Here is a 21,253-nt window from a genome sequence, read left to right on the forward strand (position 1 = left end):
TTGAGCCAGAAACAAATAATACATAGCGGGAAACAAATATATTTCGACACTCGATTTTTTCGTTTTTATAAGATTTGTGTTTGTCATGTTGTCACAACAAATATTCTAGCAATCCTGAGAGACTATTACGCACCAATATATGTCCAGTTGCGAAAAGAGCAATCACTCAAAAGACGACAGTCCAAGCATTATATGTGCATTTTTTACATTCGCAACGCATATGTTGGCAAGCAAAACTGGATTTACTCTGGGATTATCTAAAAAGCAACAAAGACCACGAAAGTTAGAAAGCCAACCAAAAGTTTTTTTATTATTGTTTTCTTAAGCGAGATATCTATCTTTTTGACATATTTGAACCATCTAAATGGATTACTAAAGAAAACTGTCTTTAGAGATTGAAGATTAACAGCTTATAAACCTTCTCGTGAAAGCTATGACGAGTGAAACATGATTGATATGAACCTAATTTACAATATTTGACTTCTTAAATTATGAATGAGTTCCAAGCTTTGAATAAATATGTTTGCCTTATTTTAAATGCTTATTACAGTTTTCCTTAGTACGCATAGCCATAAAAGCATCTTTCGTAGTTTTCCATTTTCTTGTACTATTAAAAAATGCCCTAGTTTAAATTTTTAATTAAAAAAAATAATACTAATACAACATAAAATTATAATTTTGCATTGGAATTCACTGGTAAGCTTGGAGGATCTTTTAAATCATATATTCTAACTCTGTCTGTAACTAACTCTGTAACTTTTAACTCTCTCTTTTAACTGATTGTTTTATTTTTTTATCTTTACTGTCACTTCTACTTTCGTTGGTTCCCCCGTAAATTAGTTAATGGGTGTAAGAGCATTCTTGCAGTTAAAAAGCTTCGTACAACTGTTTGATTTACCTGGATCAGCTTTAATATTTGCAAGCCTTTTTCTTCTCGCGTGATTAGGAGACCTGAGCCAATAATTTAATAGCTTGAATTTTACTCTGAATATCTATGTTCTGTTGAATCTCAGAAAAAGGCGGGACTTTGTATTGTTAATTATATAACCGTCTAAACTGGTCATTGCCTTTTTGAGTAAGTGGTTATTTACCTGGAAGATTAAGTCTGTGCGACTCTCTGTGCAAACCCATATCCGCCTAGACAGGTAATCGTTAGTGACGCTTACTGCTGTACCGAAGGGCACGGGTTTGAATTTCGGATCTGGTATAAATATTTTAAAGCGTACAGGTCTGTGCGACAAGAGGAAGCTTACGATACACGGCTGGCTAAAATTCTCTCGATACGTTAATAGAGGGGGAGAGGGATTAGAGACACTCAGACCGTCCACCGAGGCGTTTTCTCTCAGAATTCCATCCCTGGCGGAAGCCTAGCAATTAGCAAAGATACTAAGTTCTAATGGATGCACAGTTACTGGTCTTGCTTCAGTCAGTATCTGCACCAACCCTCAGTTTAGCTTTGGAAACGCACAGAGTCCGTACAAGATACTTAGCTTTTACTTCGGAGCACAGAGAGGATATTACATTATTTTTTTAATGTAGAGTTTTGAAAAAAAATCGTGTACGTTTCACAAAAATCCCATATCAGTTTTATTTTATAATACGTAAGCTGACTGAAAATTTTTAAACTGAAACGTTTCATGAATAACCAGATGATTACAGGCCCATGCACATTTTTATCTTTTTGAAAGTAATCAAGTTGAGCTACATTTTTACTATGCATTTTACATGCTATGAATGATTAAAAAGTGCGTAACATACAATTTAGTAACATAATTTTCATATAGTGAGCATGGACTTTTTCACTTCCTCATCTGAAAAGAAAATTTTCTGCTAAGTTGTCTTTTCTGAACATGGAATGCTAAAGCATTCCTTGGTGCTCGTAAGTCCCGTATTTATTCTATTGATTTCAGACTATACCGCCAATGCTATGTCAGCAATATAAAGCTTTTTTAAATACTGATAATGAAGCAGTCATCAACAGACTGAATAGCATCTCCTATTATCAGAACCATTTTATACTTTTGATCTGCATGATTTCGTCCTTCGCATATCTTTTAACATAAACACACAGAAGACATACCTACTGAACAGTGAACCATTAGACCGGGTGTCGTAAACTGAGATGAAGGACATGTCTTGTTAGTGTTATGAACTGTTTACTAAATAAAATCTGTAACTTACTTCTGCTATATTCGAAGACGATAGTGTATGTATTTTCATCTGTCATGAAAGACCAATACTGGTTCTGAGTGAATTATTTTGCTAGAACAGACGTAGGAGTAAGAAAACGGGGCAATAAATAAAAATTATATATATATATATATATATGTATGTATGATAGATGTGTGTGCGTGTGTGACGACGAGAAATATTTATTAGAACTATCACTAATAATCGTAGCTAAAATTGCTGCGTTGTATATAACTGGAATTGGACAAACAGGCGGCCTCTTGTGTAGTTTGTGAAGAATCCAAAATCAATGGATGATTCAAACATATATTTGTTACTTGTTGATTATTATATTCAGGTATCTTTTGTAGCATGGCTCAGCACTGGGGACGATCTACACTTCAAAGTTTTAAACTACACAGTTGCACTTTTTATACAATGGGTAAATATAGCCAAGCGAGAAATGTGGCTTGGCTCATATATGAGTAAGCTACAAGAGAGAGTGCGCTTATCGTAGCCGAAGTATCTTAGAGAGCTTTGCTTTAATCCTGCAAGGTGATTTGGCAAGGATTTTCCCATTGTGGACATTACAGAAAAAATTAAGATACTTTCCAGGAGGCTGGCCTTTAATTGAAAATTAAGTGTCTTACAAATTTTGTATTTTACTTATGTATACGTAAAATATAATATATACATAGAGAGAAATAGAGCGGCGGAAAGGGAAAGCAAAGAAATTTGAAAGGAGGATATTGTGGAGAGTATATCAGTTTATTTACAAAGCGATGTATGGTAGCTGAAAAATCATATCAATAGAACAATACAGAGTAAACGCAGTAAAACATCATGCAACGCAATTAATATATATACCGATAATACAATGTCGATATACACAGCACAATATGAAGCTGGGAGTACTCCTGAAGCAAAACCGCTATTAGCTAAGTTTAATTCAGTCCATTCTCATTTACAGCTTTATGTAAACGTGATTTCGGGATATTTGAATAACAAAAACTGCTATTTCGCTACGCACGGTTAGCAATATTTGCATCCGATGAATGGGTAACCAGAATATTCTTTGTTACCAATAGAAAGTGCTGTTTTTGAAGTTCCTCCATTGCTGTTATTTCCTTGTTCTTTATTTGGTTATCTAAATGTAGCAAACACGCCACGACTCTCTTGTTAGAGTTGCTTTGCTTTTGTTTGGTTCAGTCGGTTATGGCAAACACTCCACCGTTAACTGCCTAACGGAGAGATCGGTTCGTAAAGGGCTTTCTACGGAAAACTGGCTCGTATACACAGTACACATGGGAAAAATCACGAAAATGCACATGCATTTGACATGTTTGCTGAGATTCAAACCCCGGACCAAACAACTAGCGTTCAACGACTGTACCGCTTAGCCGCTGGTGGGTTCCTATCTCTCTAAGGAGAGGCATGCTGTCATGAAAACTTTCTAATGGGAACTAACTAATATTCACATTAGACAAAGCGAAAACCACGAAAATCATACATGCAGGCAGGCCGGGTTGAATCCGAGAACTATTGGTATTCCGCACTCGGCAACTGGTAGGGCGCCTCCACAGTTTAAATACTTGTGCACGACTAAGTATTCTTCCGCCATATGCATACTGTAAAATTTCAATGTAATTTATTCTCTCACTCTCTGTGATCAAATACATGTGAATAAGGCTGTCCACTAGCGGGAGCAAACACATGTTAAGACTTGTCCCAAAACGTAACACAATGTTATGGCACATTACACAAGAAAGATAAATAACAAAAGTCTGAACATTTTTAGGCTAAAAGTATGTACCTTTAATCTTTGAAATTTCAGAATAAATAGAAGAACTGAGGAAGGCAAGTATTTAAAGCGATTGCATTTAAGCTTACGAATCAACTAACATTGCAGAACGTAAGATTAAGGAACAAGAAAATCTCCGAGCTTTTGTCCTGAGATGAGCGGCAAATAACGAGACACACTTTGAATCAATATATGTCCACAGCTTTGCCTAAAATTGTCTTTCACATAAATCTTCTGAAAAGCTGAGGTGTTCGTATTATTTGACTTAAAATTCAAAGTTACACTATTACTATCTTCCTTTTGAAAGTTTTAATAAATTTTTTAAACGTGTATGCTTCTTTTGATACTAAATATCTTCTTTAAACTATTTAAATTCAAAGCAAGTATATACACTGGTCATCAAAATTAAATAGTAGTGACAGAAATAAAATGACCGATACTTAAAAACTATTAATCGAAATTTGTACGAAAGCATTTGTTAACATAAATTACAATTTGTGGTAGTTGATTATTTGCAAAATATTGAAATTAAAACCAAATTTATGGAAACTGAAAAAAGATGGAAAAATTAAATCACCTATTGTTGATTTTTTTTCCTTTATTATGGTGCATGATCATCTCGGAGAGACATGTATACCTCACATCTTGATTTCATAGACTTTACGGAAATTCAACTCTCTAAGGCATTCCATAAATGCTCAATCGGTTTTAGATCGGTTGAGTAAGGTGGCCAAACCATTCGAGTGATATCTTCTGTTTCCAAGTGTTCTGACATTATACATGCTCGATGAAACCAAGCATTGTCATCCATTAGCAAAAGCTCTCGGCCAACAGCCCCCTAAACTGTCTAACTTGGGTTTCCAATCCTTCGTCCGCATATCTTCAAGCAGTTACAGAACCTCCTTGAAAGATCTACAGCTCGGTGCAGCCATTTTTACTAATTTCTCCTCAAACCATTAAAGCGCAGTCGCAGAAACGGGTTTTTCACGAACAAGAGATGGTAAGTTGCGCGTTCCTTCCTCTGCCCAGATCAAAACACATCTAGAATCTCTATTTAGGCTATATCTGGACTCCTCAATAAACAATACTCGGGCCCAGTCGTCTTGGCTCCATTCACCACGACGACAATACTAGTTTAAATGGGCCCCTCTAGAAGCTGGAATGCGTAGGACGCAAACCATTAGTTTTCTCTCATGCAGTCCATCTTCGTTAAACTTTCATACAGCAGCAGAATAGCTAATTCGGGTCCTTGTGGCAATCTGAAGGCCTTATAACCAAATCTCTTGTAATCGCTTCGTGGTTTCTTCAAACCAACATCAACTACAGAAAACTGTTTTCTGATGCAGTTGTTGCTCTTGGTCGCGCTTGACCAGACTGTCTGTCACCAAATTCACTGATTAAAAAGCGCCTCCAAACCCTCGATATGACACCAAGATATTCAAATTTTGGGCGACCTCTATTTGTGTTTGACCTTTCTCTATTCTTCCGATAATTCGAAAACTTTAGACTTTCACTTACGTGATGTCTTTGAGCCATATACTGAATACTTAGTATGAGTCCATTGCGTGTCACATTGTCAGCCACCGAAGTTGCCTATTTCCGGCGCTAATGTATGCGCAGAAGTGCAATTTTGTGCTCAATTGTATTTAATTAACATAAATAATTATAGCATTGGGCAATGGTTTCAAAATTAACTTAGTGAGCATATTTTGTTTTCATTATCCTTTCATTTTGACGCCCAGTGTGTGTGTGTATATATATATATATATTCTAAAATATCCAATAAACTAATAATATCTCAATTAGGTCCAAAAAGTAATAAATGTCTTCTTGGGCAATAATAGTAACTCGTTTACAAACATGAGGTCACCTGCAGATTTGGAATCTCTATAATGTGATTTCACACAAAGCAAACATGAAAGGTAATTGAAAGCAAACATTCTTTTGAAAGTAATTTTTAAGACTCTGTTTTAGCTCGGAGTAAGAAACTCAAATTTCAATATCTCTCGAAAAGAAATTCTCCTTCAAAGTTATTATTTCACAGTAAAACAAATGCTTTCATACGGATTTTTAAATAGCTTCTTAGAAAATACAAGTCTAAATTCCATAAATTTAAAATATTACATGTACTTGAAATCTGTTAATTTACAAATGAATTTCTAAATAACATTCAATTAGTTGCTATACTCATATAAACAGACAATGCCTTAAGAATAAGAAAAATTTTAGTTGAATCATTACTTTCATCATACGCTAAATAAATAAATAAATAAATGTCTTTTACAGTTAACATTTAATCTTTTTCAGAATTTTTAATAATGTAAAAAGCGTAAAGAATGATGTCTTTGAGTTTTATAGATGCAATGAGATAATTATTCCAATTATGAACAGACATTCGTGTCTTAACTTCTAAAGTTTAAACTTTTTTTGCTTAGATAGTATATATCAGTTCTAAAAATTAATCATTTATAATAATTTCACTTTAAAGTTATTCTAACATTTGAAATAAAATATATTATAGTGATTACTCTATAAGATTTCCAGACAATTTTAATTAGACCTCCCCATCTACTTACATATATATGTCACAAGCAATGCATGAAAAGCAGTTATTGTATACAATGTCTAGGCAATACAGAAAGTGCTTGGCATTTTAGAGAAAAGTATGAAATATCCAAATTATTTTAATATTATATACATTCTTTAGGCATTTTATGTAACACGTGGGCATTGTATCGATTGACAGATGCAGTTTGGGCAAGGTATTAAAAGAGAGTGGTGAAAAGGCTTTTATTGAAAAGTCATGCATTCTGTAGAATGATAAATGATATTTAGGCAAAATAATAAATGTTAGTCATGAAAAGACGTTCATTAAAAACGAAAGAAATGAAAAGACGTCGCTGCGTAGAATCGTCCCTGCATGTCAAGATACCGTGATTGCTTCTCGAACAATTTACCTCGTACTTTTATTGTCATACAGAACAGTACGGGCGTATTCTTTGAATAATAAATTAAAAATAGTTAATTTCGTCATTTTCAAACAAGACTATAAAGCAAATAGTAAATTCTCCATCTGAGACTAGCGTGGAAATTACTGTGCTTTCCCACGTGACATTAGAAACATCCTTAGTTGATGTATTCTAAATTTTTCCGATTTATCTTTTAGCATTGCGTAGAATGTCTAGAAAACGAGCTAAATATTTAATCGTATCAAACTTAACGTCCAGTTTTCGCCATTCTATATAGAGATATAATATTCCATTCCGAACTGATTCAAAGAACTGGTTCATTTTATTGAGCGAGTGAACGCATGATTCATCAAAAAAGAGAGAGAGCTTTTTTAGAGTTCATCCAGCAAGACTTCTTTTTGAACGTGTGCCAAGAATGCTTGCTTCCAATTTTAAGGAATAGAATGTTTACCCTTCCATGTTATAAGTGAGTTTAATTTTTGTCGTTTTCCAACTTTTCGAAAAATTTTTCATTCTAAAATTTTATCGTTAGTTTTATACACAAAGGAGATTTTAGGAAGATTTAAAACCACAATTGAAAGAAATCAGGATAGAGAATTAACGTTTCATTGAGCCAATTCTTTCGATACTACCGATACTACTGAAGAGCTGCCAGATATCTGGAAAAGAACCGAAAAGTTGCAGATGTCGCCAGAAATCACTTAATTTTGGGGACATCATAGTTACGTTTGTTCACATGATAAGCTTTTGCAATATTTTTCCTTTTATTACTACTTTTTCTACTTTTTTTCGGAATTCACCTAACTGTCAATAATACAATAAAATCTTTGCTCCGTGATTTCAAAGAGAACTTTTTAAGGACCAATGATAATAATACGGTCTTTTTTCCATCATGTCAAAGATTTTTTTTTACATTGTCCTTTACAAAGAATACAAATAATTCGAATGCACAGATTTTATTACAATACTTTCAGTATTGATTTTTGAAATTATATTTATCATTATTACCTATCTTGTTCATATTATATATAATATCTTCCCTACCTAAGCAGAATTTGTTAGCTTGGCAGAGAGAAAATTTATTAATGCATATTCTAAATTGATAAATAAAAAATGATGTATTTCGCAGTTAATATTAAACTTTTTTAAATGCTTAATAAAGAAAAAAGCGTAAAGAATGTCTTTGATACATATATTATATTATTTATAGATACAACGAGATAGTTATTGCAATTATGAAGATAAATTCATGTCTTAATTTCTAAAGTTTTAACGCTGTTTTGCTTAGACTGTTTATATCAGTTCTAAAATATTTCATTTTAAAATTAATCTAACATATGAAATAAAATATATTATAGAACAGTGATTACTCTCTATGACTTCCAGAAAATTTTAATTTTTTGTGGAGGTAACAGTTTTATAGCGTAAAAGATTACTATAAATTTATGTTATAAATATAGACCATTTTCAGAAATGTTTGCCTCGAAAGAGTCTAATCTAGGATGTTTAATAGTAAATATTTATACAAATTTTTAAAAGCTGCAACTGAAGACCTTGAAACTAGGGTTCCAATGGTAGCATACAGCTCATGTGGAAGCTGTGAAGCTGTAGCAGGTCCTGTGTCACCGCTCTAAGAGTGCCAAATAACGATTCTCACTCATATCTGTGTATTTTGGTTGACCTTGCCCAAGTCTTCTCGATATAAATCCAGTGTCTTGAAACTATTTCCTCAAATTACATTCTGTATTGCGTCATGAATTTAAAATAATACCGTGGTGCAATACAATTGCAATAAATACCTAAAAATCTTATTTCAATAAATTCGAACAGATCACATTTAAAGGGCGTATGGTTTTTGCAAGAATAGAAAAGTACTAATTAATTCTGAATAAATCACAGAGCATAAATAATCTCAGAAAGAATGTAATGAAACAAAATCGATTGAGAAACATTGCCCTAGAAAGTAAAAAATAACATAGAATTAAAGTGTGTTTCTTTGGCTTGTCCAGATGGGGCCGAAATCTATGGTCACATCTAACTAAAGTCTAATATTCTAAAATTGACTGTCTTTCCGTGTAATTAATCGCTCAGACGTATCCAGAGGTTCGACAGCAGTGGCTGAAGCATGAAACCAAAATAACTGAAAACTGCTGAATCGCCGATGGCACACAAATTCAGTGTCACATTTTTTTTTTTTTTTTTTTTTTTCTTCCGAATTGCATTTTTTATCTCAGTATTAACGAAATCAGGCATAATTATTTAGTCATAAACATTTAATATTTTTTATTTGCCAATGATTCAGTTCTTCTGACATGTTGCTTCAGTATAACCATAACTTTAAAATCAAATCTTTGCAAAAATTTCTGTCATTAAAGCATGTTTTCTCGCATTCCTTCTTGTAATAAGGCATTTTTCCTAGACAGTCAACATGCATATGTGCTTCAAGATACGATTCAAGTTCCAAACATTTCTCAGCACTTCTATCAACAGGTTAAAACTTTTATGAGGAATGCTAAATAAAATTCAATCATTTTTATTAGACATCTTGATTGAGTTCGCTTTCTTTATACTTCCTTAAGAAAAGTTTTTCAAATCTTTGAATGGTATGTAAAGCCACACGCAGTGCGCAACATGTTTACGCTGATGCAATGAAGTTCCTGAAAACACGGTAACTTTTATTTAGCTGGAATGACCAAAAAGGATTTTATGCCTTAGAACCCTAGAATTTTTTAAATAATAGCTGAAGAAAAGCTATATAGGCAGAAACGTACTAGCTTCTATTTCAATCAACCAATGTACTCATTTTTAAACTAAAATACGCACTGTAATAACGTATTAAATGGCAAGTAACTTCACGTAATAACGTTACTTGCACTACTTGCTTAATAGTTAATTTACAACTTTAAGTAAAAATATATTCTTTTGAATCATAATGTTTCTAACAGTTGGAGTTGAAGACGTCTGAAGTCATCTGAACATGCCATTTGCTAGACATTCATGCACCTTCAACATTATATTGTTTAAATTAAACTAAACTGTCAAAATTTTTGAAATTGCTAGAGCAGATGCGTTGGCTAGCATTCAGAGAATAATGTTCGTGATACCAATCATGTGCCTCCGCAACCAATCCTTCGGAAGTAAAACTTCCTCATTTAGCAAACTTTTTCTGCCATGTATATAGTGATGTAAATTGTTGTGCATTTATTCACTGATATTATTGTATTTTACTTAAATTTACAAGGTTTGTATTGTACATATTTATTTTTCTCACCTATTATTTTTTCCTGTAGAGTTCCAATGTTCTCCCGAGCTGGCATATACACTGCAGTTCATAATGTTATGCTTTCATTTAAATGCACAAATGCATGGAAACATTTACACTTTTTCTTCTCCTCTACTGCCACCCCAAGTCAATCTCTTTTGGCTAGATTTTAAAGTAATTAGGCATTTATGAAAAATGTGACATAAAAATACATGAAAAGTGTGCAAAGCCCTCACCAGGTCTAAACCTCCGGATTAAGAAAAATGACTTACATTCTTCCCACTCCCCACTGGAGACACTTTTAGAGCAATTATTTATCTATTGGAGCAGGAAACTTGAAAAATGAGCAAAGAACACAATGGGATTCGAATACCTGACTTCCTGATTGCAAGTCGGACATGCTTCTAATTACTCCCCAAAGGCAGGCAATAAGAAGAAAAGTACCTTACAAAGTGATCAATGCAGTCTATCCACAACTATGATATTTCTTGTCTGAAACAGTCCGCAAACGTTTATATTTAGGGCTATGTCCAATGTGTGTATGTGCATTAAGTACCAGGTACTAGTGTATGTGTCTGTATGTGCGTATTTTTATAAATGGCAAAAACAGAAATATAGTATTTCTTACCATAGACGACCATGACTTGTTCCTCCGCGTCTTGATTCTTCATTGAGACGACATGGCAGGAGTACCTGCCGCTAAGTTCGGTCGTCGGCCTCAAGATGTTGAGAGCCCTGTACCGGGTGTTTTTGCTGGACGGCGACACAGTATAGTCCATGTTTAGTCTACCCTGAAGCCGGGAAGATGCGGACCTCAGGTTCAGTTCAGGGATCCACTGGTAAATAGGTTGAGGGTCGTCATTCAGGAACCACTTCACCACGAGGCGATAGTCCTCCTCAGTATAGTCATATTCACAGTCCAGGACTATTGAATCTTCAGTACCATTCTGAACCCACCGAGGCATTGATAGCCGCGTTATCTCCACGCCTAAAGTGATAGAGAAAATTATTTAAAATAAAAATTCTGAGAAATAATCTAAATTACATAACAATATTATGCAAACGTACGCAAATTAAACATTCGAGCATCTTATTTTCTGCAACCAGAAACCAGTTTTAGAAAATTCATAATCAGGCCAAATATGAGGCCGAAACGAAGCCAGCAATATCAGACAAAATAATTATGAATATCCTATAATCATTTAGAAATGTGGAAAATATCATAGAAAACGAAACATTTTCATAAACATTCGAAAAGTATCCCACATAAAATAATGTAGGTAACATGTAAGAAAAAAAATATGTAACAACTTATAAGAATAAGAACATGACGATGAACAAATTTTAAAGGAATTTTTAATGAGCATCGAAAATCGGCATAATAATAAGAAATGAGAATAGCGTTAATGATATACCGATTCTCGTAGCCCATTATTGATTCCTTTAAAATTTGCAACAACATATTTAAAAGCTGTATATACTAGAAATAAAAAAGAATGTTTATACTTAAACATGCGTGCAACTAATTAAATACGAAGAAATTATAGAAAATCACATAGTTCGACCCTGTTACCCTTGTATCTTCATTTAGGTATTTCGAAGAAGAAAACGTAAAAAATCAACAATGCCTAAGTCAGGATTTGAACTATGGACCTTCCAAATGCTATCCTTTACCCCTACCAAAGATTATATTGGGTGTGCAATACTTATTTAAACTCTCCGTCATTTGAAACACTACTGGAGAATCGTAGGAAATCCAGTCAATTGAATTCAGATGGTGGTGAATTACTATTCACCACATTTTGTTATGACGCCAGTGAAGGATGCATTATGTTTTTCAGAATACATGGTATGAAAAAACAGCAATACCAACGAAGCACAAATCGCCTAGCTGCTAATTGAGTAAATTCTAAAGGTAGCTATAAACACAAACAAGTAACTTAAACACTTCAGTGAAAGAGACACCTTTAAGATTTATAATCTTTGAGCATGAATCCTAGAAAAACTTACGAAACTATACAGAAATTAAATCTTGTACAATTATGCTAATTTGGTAAAGAAAGCTAAGCACTAGGAAAAAGTTTATGTTGCAAGGAATTAAAAAAATATTCCTCGCACGTGGTATTTCAACGTAACTGTCAATATATACATTTGATAGATATAAGCCCAGCACTCGATTATCAAAGAAAATACTGCAAAAGACATAAACCAAAAGCAGCTTCCGAAATACAAATATCAGACGGTAATTCCTTACCAGCTCATAGTGTTGAACTAAGAGCCATATGTTTCCAAAATTCCTCAGATAAAACACACAAAGAATTAACGGTCAGAATATTAGTCAGTTTAAATTAAAACCTGGGTTCGATTCCTGGAGAGAGTCCAAAGAAATTCTTAACATTACAAATTTTTTACGGTATTATTTAAAACGAATAAGAAACACTGAACGTGAATACATATAATCATTTTATACGTAAATCAGTCTCCATAGAAACGAACTCTCAGACGTAATTCAGGTTTACTTTTTTCATAGCTGTCGGCTTTGATCTGTCGAATGAAAGCAGGTAGTCATGTTATAACTCAAAACATTTTCGCTTAATTAAAGTTTCAAGCATTAAAAAGAGCAATTTGTAGTTAACTTATTAATGTTTCGAATAGTTAGGTTTCATATTTTTAAGGTTTTCCGGTTTGAGATAAGCTTTCTTTCGAAAGAAATCTTTACCGCTAAGGAGTTTCCGGTTTGAGATAAGCTTTCTTTCGAAAGAAATCTTTACCGCTAAGGAGTTTCAAGTTTTTAGTTCGGTAAATTGGTTCCTAATTAACAACTTTATCTATTCAAGCAGAAATTAGAAACGTTAACCAGGTTCAAATCTCTCATATAAAATTAAAATTTCTCAAGATTAATCAGAATTTTAAAGCGAATTTATTTTTGATTGCTTACTGCTATGAATTTTAAATAAAAACTGAAATAAAATTGGCTCTAACAAGACTATTTATATAAATGGGATGAAATAAAAGCTATTACGTAATTCGATATATTTTAATAGAGTAATCCTACATCCGCATTTTCTTCGAAATATAAAGGCTCAAGTTACAGAAAGAAAAATCTAGATACTAAGAAACCATGAAATCGCACAAAATGTCATAGTTACCTTTAAAAAGTTTTAAAAACATTATTTACATTTAGCTAAGTAGCATTTTATTAGCCCTAGGTTTAGTTAGAGATATAAAATGCAGAGAATATTTGGATCTCATTAGTGATTAGCTGATATCTCCCCACCTTCACTAACTGTCTACAACAGTAAACACTCTACCAGAGCACATATGGGCCTCCATATACAAATAAAATTGATATCAACAATTCTGAAATAAAAGAAATAGGATTCTGTTTGGGAAGGAACATGTAAATTGCGATGTCAAAAATGAAAAGTGTAACCCGAAATATGCAGCTTCTCCAGACATCGACATAACTCACTAGCAAGTAATCAAACGTAAAACACAAGTCATTTTCAGGAACCGAAGTCATTCACTCTGAAGTCAGACAGATTTCAAATTTTCAACATAGGTTACGAGAAAAAAAAGTTAACACATGTTTACTTTCTAAATTGAACAGTATTGAATAAATTTATATGGCAATGTCTAAACATGTTCTTCCCGTGTTTACTGTTATTGTACATGTAGCCTGCAGATCAGGGTGTACATGCCTAATGGTACAATTTCTATGGCAGCTTTAATCTTTTCACGCATATTGTTAGCATTACGTGGCTTCATTCCAGAAACACATTCTCTGACCGTTCTCGTCAAATTAAAGTCAATTGACAGATGGTGGACATTTACTTGCCATCCATTCCTTGTTCAAACGCTTTTAGTAAATCATGCGTAGACATCGTCTAGGATAAGGGCAGAAAACGTCGTCTAGCTGAAATATCTGTATTGGGAAATATGTAGGGACAGGCTGTGCAAAAAAACTTTTAAATGTATATAAAATGATAAAATACACGTGGAAAACATGTGAAGTCATTGTCATATACATTCCAGTATTGCGCAATCAAAGAAGTAAACTAGATGGTGTAGATCAGGCAAGACAAGCCAGCGGCCTCTCAGCCACATGAGGCCCTTGACTAACTTTTCTACTCCCCACTGTTTTACTTCGAGTACCGAGAAATTTAGAAATATACATAATGTAATAAAGCAATTAAAATTTTAATTCCACCCAATATTGTGTATATACAATCTTAGGTGTCACATTCTTGCCACTAGGTGGCGGGCATCACTTCCTTTACTTTTGCTGTAATTAAGTTCCGAGAAGCGGTCGAGATTGGAACCGCTTTGAGGAGCGTAAAGACTCAGAGTTAAAAATGTACTGTCTTAAAATAATTATCACCTACCTTGTAAATAGTGTATATTAGCTTTTTATTTCAATAAATAATTAAAAGACAAGATGGCTTGTTAGCAGTAATAGAAACTCTTACTGAAAACGTGATTATTAGAAGCCTGGCGTCGTGAACACTGAAGATGGAGCAGGTAAGGAATTTTACATTAATTTTATTGTAAATAGAAGAACCTGATGCAACATTTTTATAGCGCCCGAGCAGGGACGCCAGGTTTTTTGAAAAGTTCTAATAAAGTGAATTCAAAAGCTGAATATTAAAATTGAAGATTTTAATACTTGTTCTTGAAGTATTCAGCAAAAGAATAATTTTGTTTTCTAAGTAAGAGTTAAATATTTGTTTTTCATGAGACGTATATTTTTTGTGTAAGTGTTTGAATCTAAGAAAGATAATGGCTGAAGTAGATAAATTAAAAAAGAAAAGAAGTATCTTAAGAACTGCCGTTACAAAACTATTTAAGAAAATCGAAAGTGAATTAAATAAATCTGAAGGTAGTATTAATGAGCTCGAAGAATTGTTAGAACAGCTTAATGCTAAAGCCGAAACACTAGCTAATGCCGATGTAGAAGTTGAACCAATTCTGAGTGTAGATGAATTCGAAATTACAGAACAATATCGTGAGAAGATAACGTTATGGAAATTTAGGCTTAAGAAACGGATTAAGGAACTTAATCATGACTTAAATGCACCGAACACACAGCAAAATATAAAAGATACACCTAATGTTAAATTACCAAAACTTTCGATTCCCGTATTTTATGGGAACAGTAGTCAATGGCTTACTTTTTGGAATAGTTTTGAGTCCTCAATACATAATAACGAATCATTGAACAAAGTAGACAAATTTAATTACCTGAAAGCATATTTAGGAGGAACAGCTGCTAGCTGCGTTCAAGGACTTCCGTTATCGCCAAAGCATTATGATTCAGCAATTCAAATCTTACACGACCGTTTTGGAAGGAGAGACATTCTTATTAATGCGCACATGAATAATTTGCTGAATATTGAATCATTAAAAAATGCAAATGACATAAAAACATTTCGTAACTTGTATGATAAAGTACAAACGCAGATTAGATGTCTCGAAGCGTTAGATGTTGTATCGGAATCTTACAGCGCTTTGCTGTGTCCGATGATTTTGAAGTTATTGCCTTCAGAATTAACGTTTGAATTTCATAGAACACAAAATGTTGGCACCGATTATAACATAAAAGATTTAATGTCATTTTTACACCCAGAACTTTCATCCCGTGAACGCACAAGGTCAACGGTTTCGCAACAGCAAAAAGTATCCGATCGGCGACAGTCTTCTTCCCCCCCTGCAAAAAGCGCATATGGTCTCTCAAATAGACATAATAAACCAAAGATTCCGACCGCTACAGATTTGTTTACAAAATCCGAATGCAGAGAGGAAAATATGAACTGCGTCTTCTGTAATCAATTTCACAAGACTTATGACTGTAGTTTCGTTTCCGGCTTATCATTACAAGAAAAAAGGGACATTTTAAAAAGAAAATGTGCTTGCTATAAATGCCTAAAATTACACCATTTGGCTCAAAACTGCAGAACAAAAATAACTTGTTCTATTTGTAAAAAACAACATGCAACTATTATGTGTAATAAACAAAATCCTTCTGTCGAGGTTTCGGAAATTAAAAAAGACGAACAGATAGAAAATAAAGTACTTTCAAATCAAGCAGGATGTTCAAAAGTATATTTGCAAACTTTAATTGTTCGCATATATGGAAGAGGGAATAACCAATTTGTTCGAGCGATAATTGACACCGGAAGTCAAAACTCATACATAAGCAGGTATGCAGCAGAAAGGTTACAATTAAGAAGCTTAGGTGAACAAAGTGTAACCCACGGACTTTTCGGTGGCATAGAAGTTTCGGAAAAACATAAACGTTATAGAATAAAATTGGGTAGCGTAGATAAACGGTATAATTGCGAAATCAATGTATTGGATGAAAGAAAAATATGTTCTTCGGTCCCTAAAATCAAAAATATACACTGGATTGGGGAACTTAGAAGAAGAGGAATTTACGTCAGTGATGTTTTTGAAAATGGAAATTGCAGATTATTCCAGGAGAACCCCCAAGAGATTCATTTGTTGTTAGGGGCAGATGTTGCTGCAAATTTATTTACAGGTAAAATCGAAGTTCTTCCTTGGGGAAGATTAGTTGCTGTAAGTACAAGACTTGGGTGGACAGTCATGGGGAAAGCGAACACTGACAATTATGAAATAGAAAATTCCTTTTCCACGCTTTCGTTATCTTTACATATTTCTGATGCCACGTTGTCAGAACTGTGGAGGCTTGATGTTATCGGAATAACAGATCCATTTACAAAAAAGGCTAGAGAGGAAAGGGATTTGCAAGCAAAATTGCAATTCGAAAATTCTGTATCTCTAAACGAAGAAGGGCGTTATGAAGTCGCACTTCCGTGGGCGGAGAATCATGTACCACACTCCACCCACAAGGATTTAGCGTTGAAACGTATACAATCTGCCACCCAGAAACTTTTATCTCAAAATTTATTTTCTTCATACAATGCAGTTTTTAATGACTGGTGTAACTTAGGAGTGATCGAAGAAGTTAAAGAAAATATTGCGGTTGACTATGGACATTATTTGCCACATAGACCGGTGATCGAAAATAGCTGAACACCAATTCGACCGGTGTTTGATGCGTCTGCGAGGAAACAATCGTCTCCTTCTCTAAATCAGTGTTTGGAGTGTGGACCAAATTTGATAGAACTAATTCCATCTCTTTTGTTGAGATTTCTGGAAGGCAAGTTTGCTGCTATAGCAGACATTGAAAAGGCTTTCTTACAGATCAGTGTAAGGCCTCAAGATAGAGACTGGCTTCGGTTTTTCTGGTGGAATGATGTGGAAGAAAGGAAAACGAAAATATTTCATTATACTAGAGTAGTATTTGGGGTTAAGAGTAGTCCTTTCCTTTTGGCAGCTGTTATAGAATTCCAAAGTACGTGAAAAATTCTTCATATGATACGGACATAATAGCTAAACTCTTGCGTAGCTTCTACGTAGATAACGTTGTTGCCAGTTTTGACAAAATATCCGAGATGATCCAGTTCATCTAAAAATCTCGAGAAATAATGTATGAAGGAAAGTTTAATCTTCGAGGTTGGTTACATAACGGAGATAACTTGAAACATGAAACTATTTCACCCGTATTGGGTGTGTTATGGAACTCTCAGAAAGATAATTTAACTTTGAATCTGAATTGGCTAGAAGATTTTGAAATGGGTATAATAACGAAGAGAACAATTCTCGCTGTAACACACAAAATATTTGATCCTATTGGTATTGTGAGTCCTGTTCTCTTGTATCCTAAAGTATTGTTGCAGAACCTATGGAAAACAGGAATTTCTTGGGATACTGAAGTCGACGAGAGTACAAAACAAAGTTTTGTGAATTGGCATAAAAGCCTTTTTCTCTTAAAAGAAATATCCCTCCTACGTTGGATACATTCCAGCAAGGACAATAGGAAGTTCTGCAGCATTCACACATTCTGTGATGCCAGTAGTAATGCGTATGCTGCTGCAGTTTTCTTGAGAACTGTGACGAATTCTGGAGTTGAAGTTAATCTGTTGGCATCGAAGTCTAGGGTAGCTCCCGTGAAATCTATTACGATCCCTCGTCTGGAATTGATAGCTGCCACGTTAGTGCCATACTATGCTCTTCTGTTTTAAATGGTTTGCAATGGCAAAATGTGGAAACGCATTTTTGGACGGATTCTACAACAGTTTTGACATGGATTCAAAGGGAAGAGATTGTCTGGGCTGTCTTTGTGGAAAACAGAGTCAGGGAGATTAGGAAACTGACGGATCCAAAAACGTGGAAACATATTGCTGGAACGAAAAATCCAGCTGACCTCCCATCAAGAAGTTGCACCGCCAAACAACTTTTAGCAGTTAGATGGTGGGAGGGCCCCGACTGGCTGAAGAAAAATCAGGAAGAATGGCCTAGACAAAGGGAAATACCGGACATGGAAATAGTAAATTCAGAAAAAAGGAAATCAGTCATTTCTGCACTAAATACGCAAAGGGTAGAACATTTTTTTGAGAAATATTCATCTTACCATAAAATGTTAAGAATAACTGCTTGGATATGCAGATTTATCAACAACTGCAGAAGACCAGATTCTAAACAATCAGGAGAACTCACGGTCCCTGAAATAGAAACTGTAGAAAAGAAAATATGCAAGATAATACAAATAGAAGCATTTGGCAAAGAACTTAAAGTTAGCAACCTTTGTACCTTTCTTGACTCAGATGGCCTTATTCGGTTAAAGACCAAGATTACTAGAAGAGAGGAAGAAGAAAATTTTCTCTGTCCAATTGTATTGCCCTCAAATCATGACTTAGTTCATAGATTAATTTTAGATTACCATTTGCGACTATCCCACGCTGGTGTGCAATTCGTACTAGCCAATATTCGACAGAAATTCTGGGTCCTGAGAGGAAGAAAAACAGTACGTAAAGTTCTTATGAAGTGTGTTCGCTGTAGAAGATATAGCGCAAAGAATATAGAGACTGTTCCAGCACCTCTTCCTGAAGATCGAGTTAGAGATGCTCTGGTGTTTGAAGTGACCGGAGTCGATGTAGCCGGTCCTCTTTATTTACGAAAAGGAAAAAAAGGCATGGATCTTGCTCTTTACTTGCGCGGTCTATCGCGCGATACATCTTGAACTGATAGAAAGTTTATCAACAAATGCGTTCATCTTGGGATTAAGGAGATTTATTGCCAGAAGAGGTCGTCCAAGTATTATTTACAGCGACAATGGCACTAATTTCGTTGGAACTGAAAATCTGTTAAGATCGATAGATTGGAAAGAAATAGAATGTCATTCAACTAGTATGAGAATACAGTGGAAGTTTAATCCCCCAACTGCTTCATGGTGGGGCGGTTGGTGGGAGAGGTTGGTACAAACAGTCAAGAAGATGTTGAGAAATGTTCTCGGAAAGTCCTGTGTCTCTTACGAGGAAATGTTGACTATACTTTGTGATATCGAATCAGTAATCAACTCAAGACCCCTTACGTACCTTTCAGAAGATCCAAATGATCTTACGGCACTAACTCCTTCAATGTTTCTACAAGATGTGCACGACGTCGGAGTGCCTGACTTAGACTACCTGGATACCATTAATCTGACAAAAAGATACAAGTTCTTGCAGAACTTAAGAGAACATTTCCGCAAAAGATTTTGTGATGAATATTTAGCTATCCTAGTGCAAAAACCATCTAAACGATCTACTCGGACTATCAACAAAAATGACTTGGTGTTTGTCGGCAGCGACAACAAGAAGAGAATAGATTGGCCAATAGGTCGTGTTGTAGAACTATATCCTGGGAAAGACAACGAAGTACGTGTTGTCAAAGTGAAAACTGCAACGGGTGAACTCCTAAGACCTGTGAAACGTATTTATCCTCTCGAATTTGATAGACCTAACTTGTTTAGTGACTTCACCATGAACATAAAAAACTCTGCGGATAAATGTTACAGTGATATGAACTATCAAACTAGATATGGACGTAAAACTGTAAAACCTCTTACATATTTTTAAATTGCTATACTAATTTTTGTTTCTTTTCAGTATTTTAGAAATTTAATTGTCCTAACAGTTGTCAATTGGAACATGTTATCTGGATATGGTATGAATGTAATGCAGAAAATGTTTAGATGTGTAATCCTTCTTTGTAAGTATTAATTTTAGAGCATTAGTTACTTTTCATATTTGTGAAAGTTGTACTTGAATTTTTGTTTGATTATTGATAAATTTTGTTTTGATTTTCCCATCTTATCGAGGTAAAATCAAAAGGTGGGAGGATGTCACATTCTTGCCACTAGGTGGCGGGCATCTCTTCCTTTACTTTTGCTGTAATTAAGTTCCGAGAAGCGGTCGAGATTGGAACCGCTTTGAGGAGCGTAAAGACTCAGAGTTAAAAATGTACTGTCTTAAAATAATTATCACCTACCTTGTAAATAGTGTATATTAGCTTTTTATTTCAATAAATAATTAAAAGACAAGATGGCTTGTTAGCAGTAATAGAAACTCTTACTGAAAACGTGATTATTAGAAGCCTGGCGTCGTGAACACTGAAGACGCAGCAGGTAAGGAATTTTACATTAATTTTATTGTAAATAGAAGAACCTGATGCAACATTAGGTGTTACACTTGAAATTGTCTCTTGGCAAAGAAATTTTTTTAACCGACAATGAGAAATTCTCAGTTCATTTGCAGATGGAATTAATAGGAATTCAATGAGGCTCAGATCTAAAAAATTCATTCAAGTGGGCATTCTCTATTTTATAAAAACTTGCCTTTGCTGTTCCCAGAATGCCACACGTTGTCATCGTCATATCCATGGTCGGTAGCACGTAACCGTTTGAGCAACTTTATTTATATAGGAAAAAGAATAAATCCCGGTTGAGATCCATGTTAACAGACAATAGTATGATTTGTGTTCTCAAAATCGCTAGTGCGAGAACCATGTCTCCAAACATCAGAAAGGTGGTTGCAGGAAAAAGGTGCCGGGAAAGAAACCTCAGTTAACCACCATCTGCTACCAGGATTTTTCACATTTCATTTCTTTTTCTAAAACCTACAGTGTCAAGTAACATTTTATATATTTACT

General features: G+C 34.5%; 1 protein-coding gene across 4 annotated transcripts in view; it reads right to left on the minus strand.

Moving 5' to 3' along the window:
• The window catches only part of LOC118197446 (uncharacterized), an 873,067-nt gene that overhangs the window by 371,569 nt on the left and 480,245 nt on the right, over window positions 1-21,253 (minus strand). For all 4 annotated transcript variants that reach the window (XM_085827733.1, XM_085827736.1, XM_085827734.1 and 1 more), the window contains exon 2: window positions 10,830-11,189. In XM_085827733.1, the coding sequence (XP_085683859.1) occupies window positions 10,830-11,189 (360 nt within the window). The remainder of the gene's footprint in view (window positions 1-10,829; window positions 11,190-21,253) is intronic.

Source organism: Stegodyphus dumicola, chromosome 12, assembly GCF_044657685.1.
Source record: "Stegodyphus dumicola isolate Sdum_Otavi_A_Nest chromosome 12, ASM4465768v1".
In the NCBI taxonomy this organism is placed as follows: Eukaryota; Metazoa; Arthropoda; class Arachnida; order Araneae; family Eresidae; genus Stegodyphus; species Stegodyphus dumicola.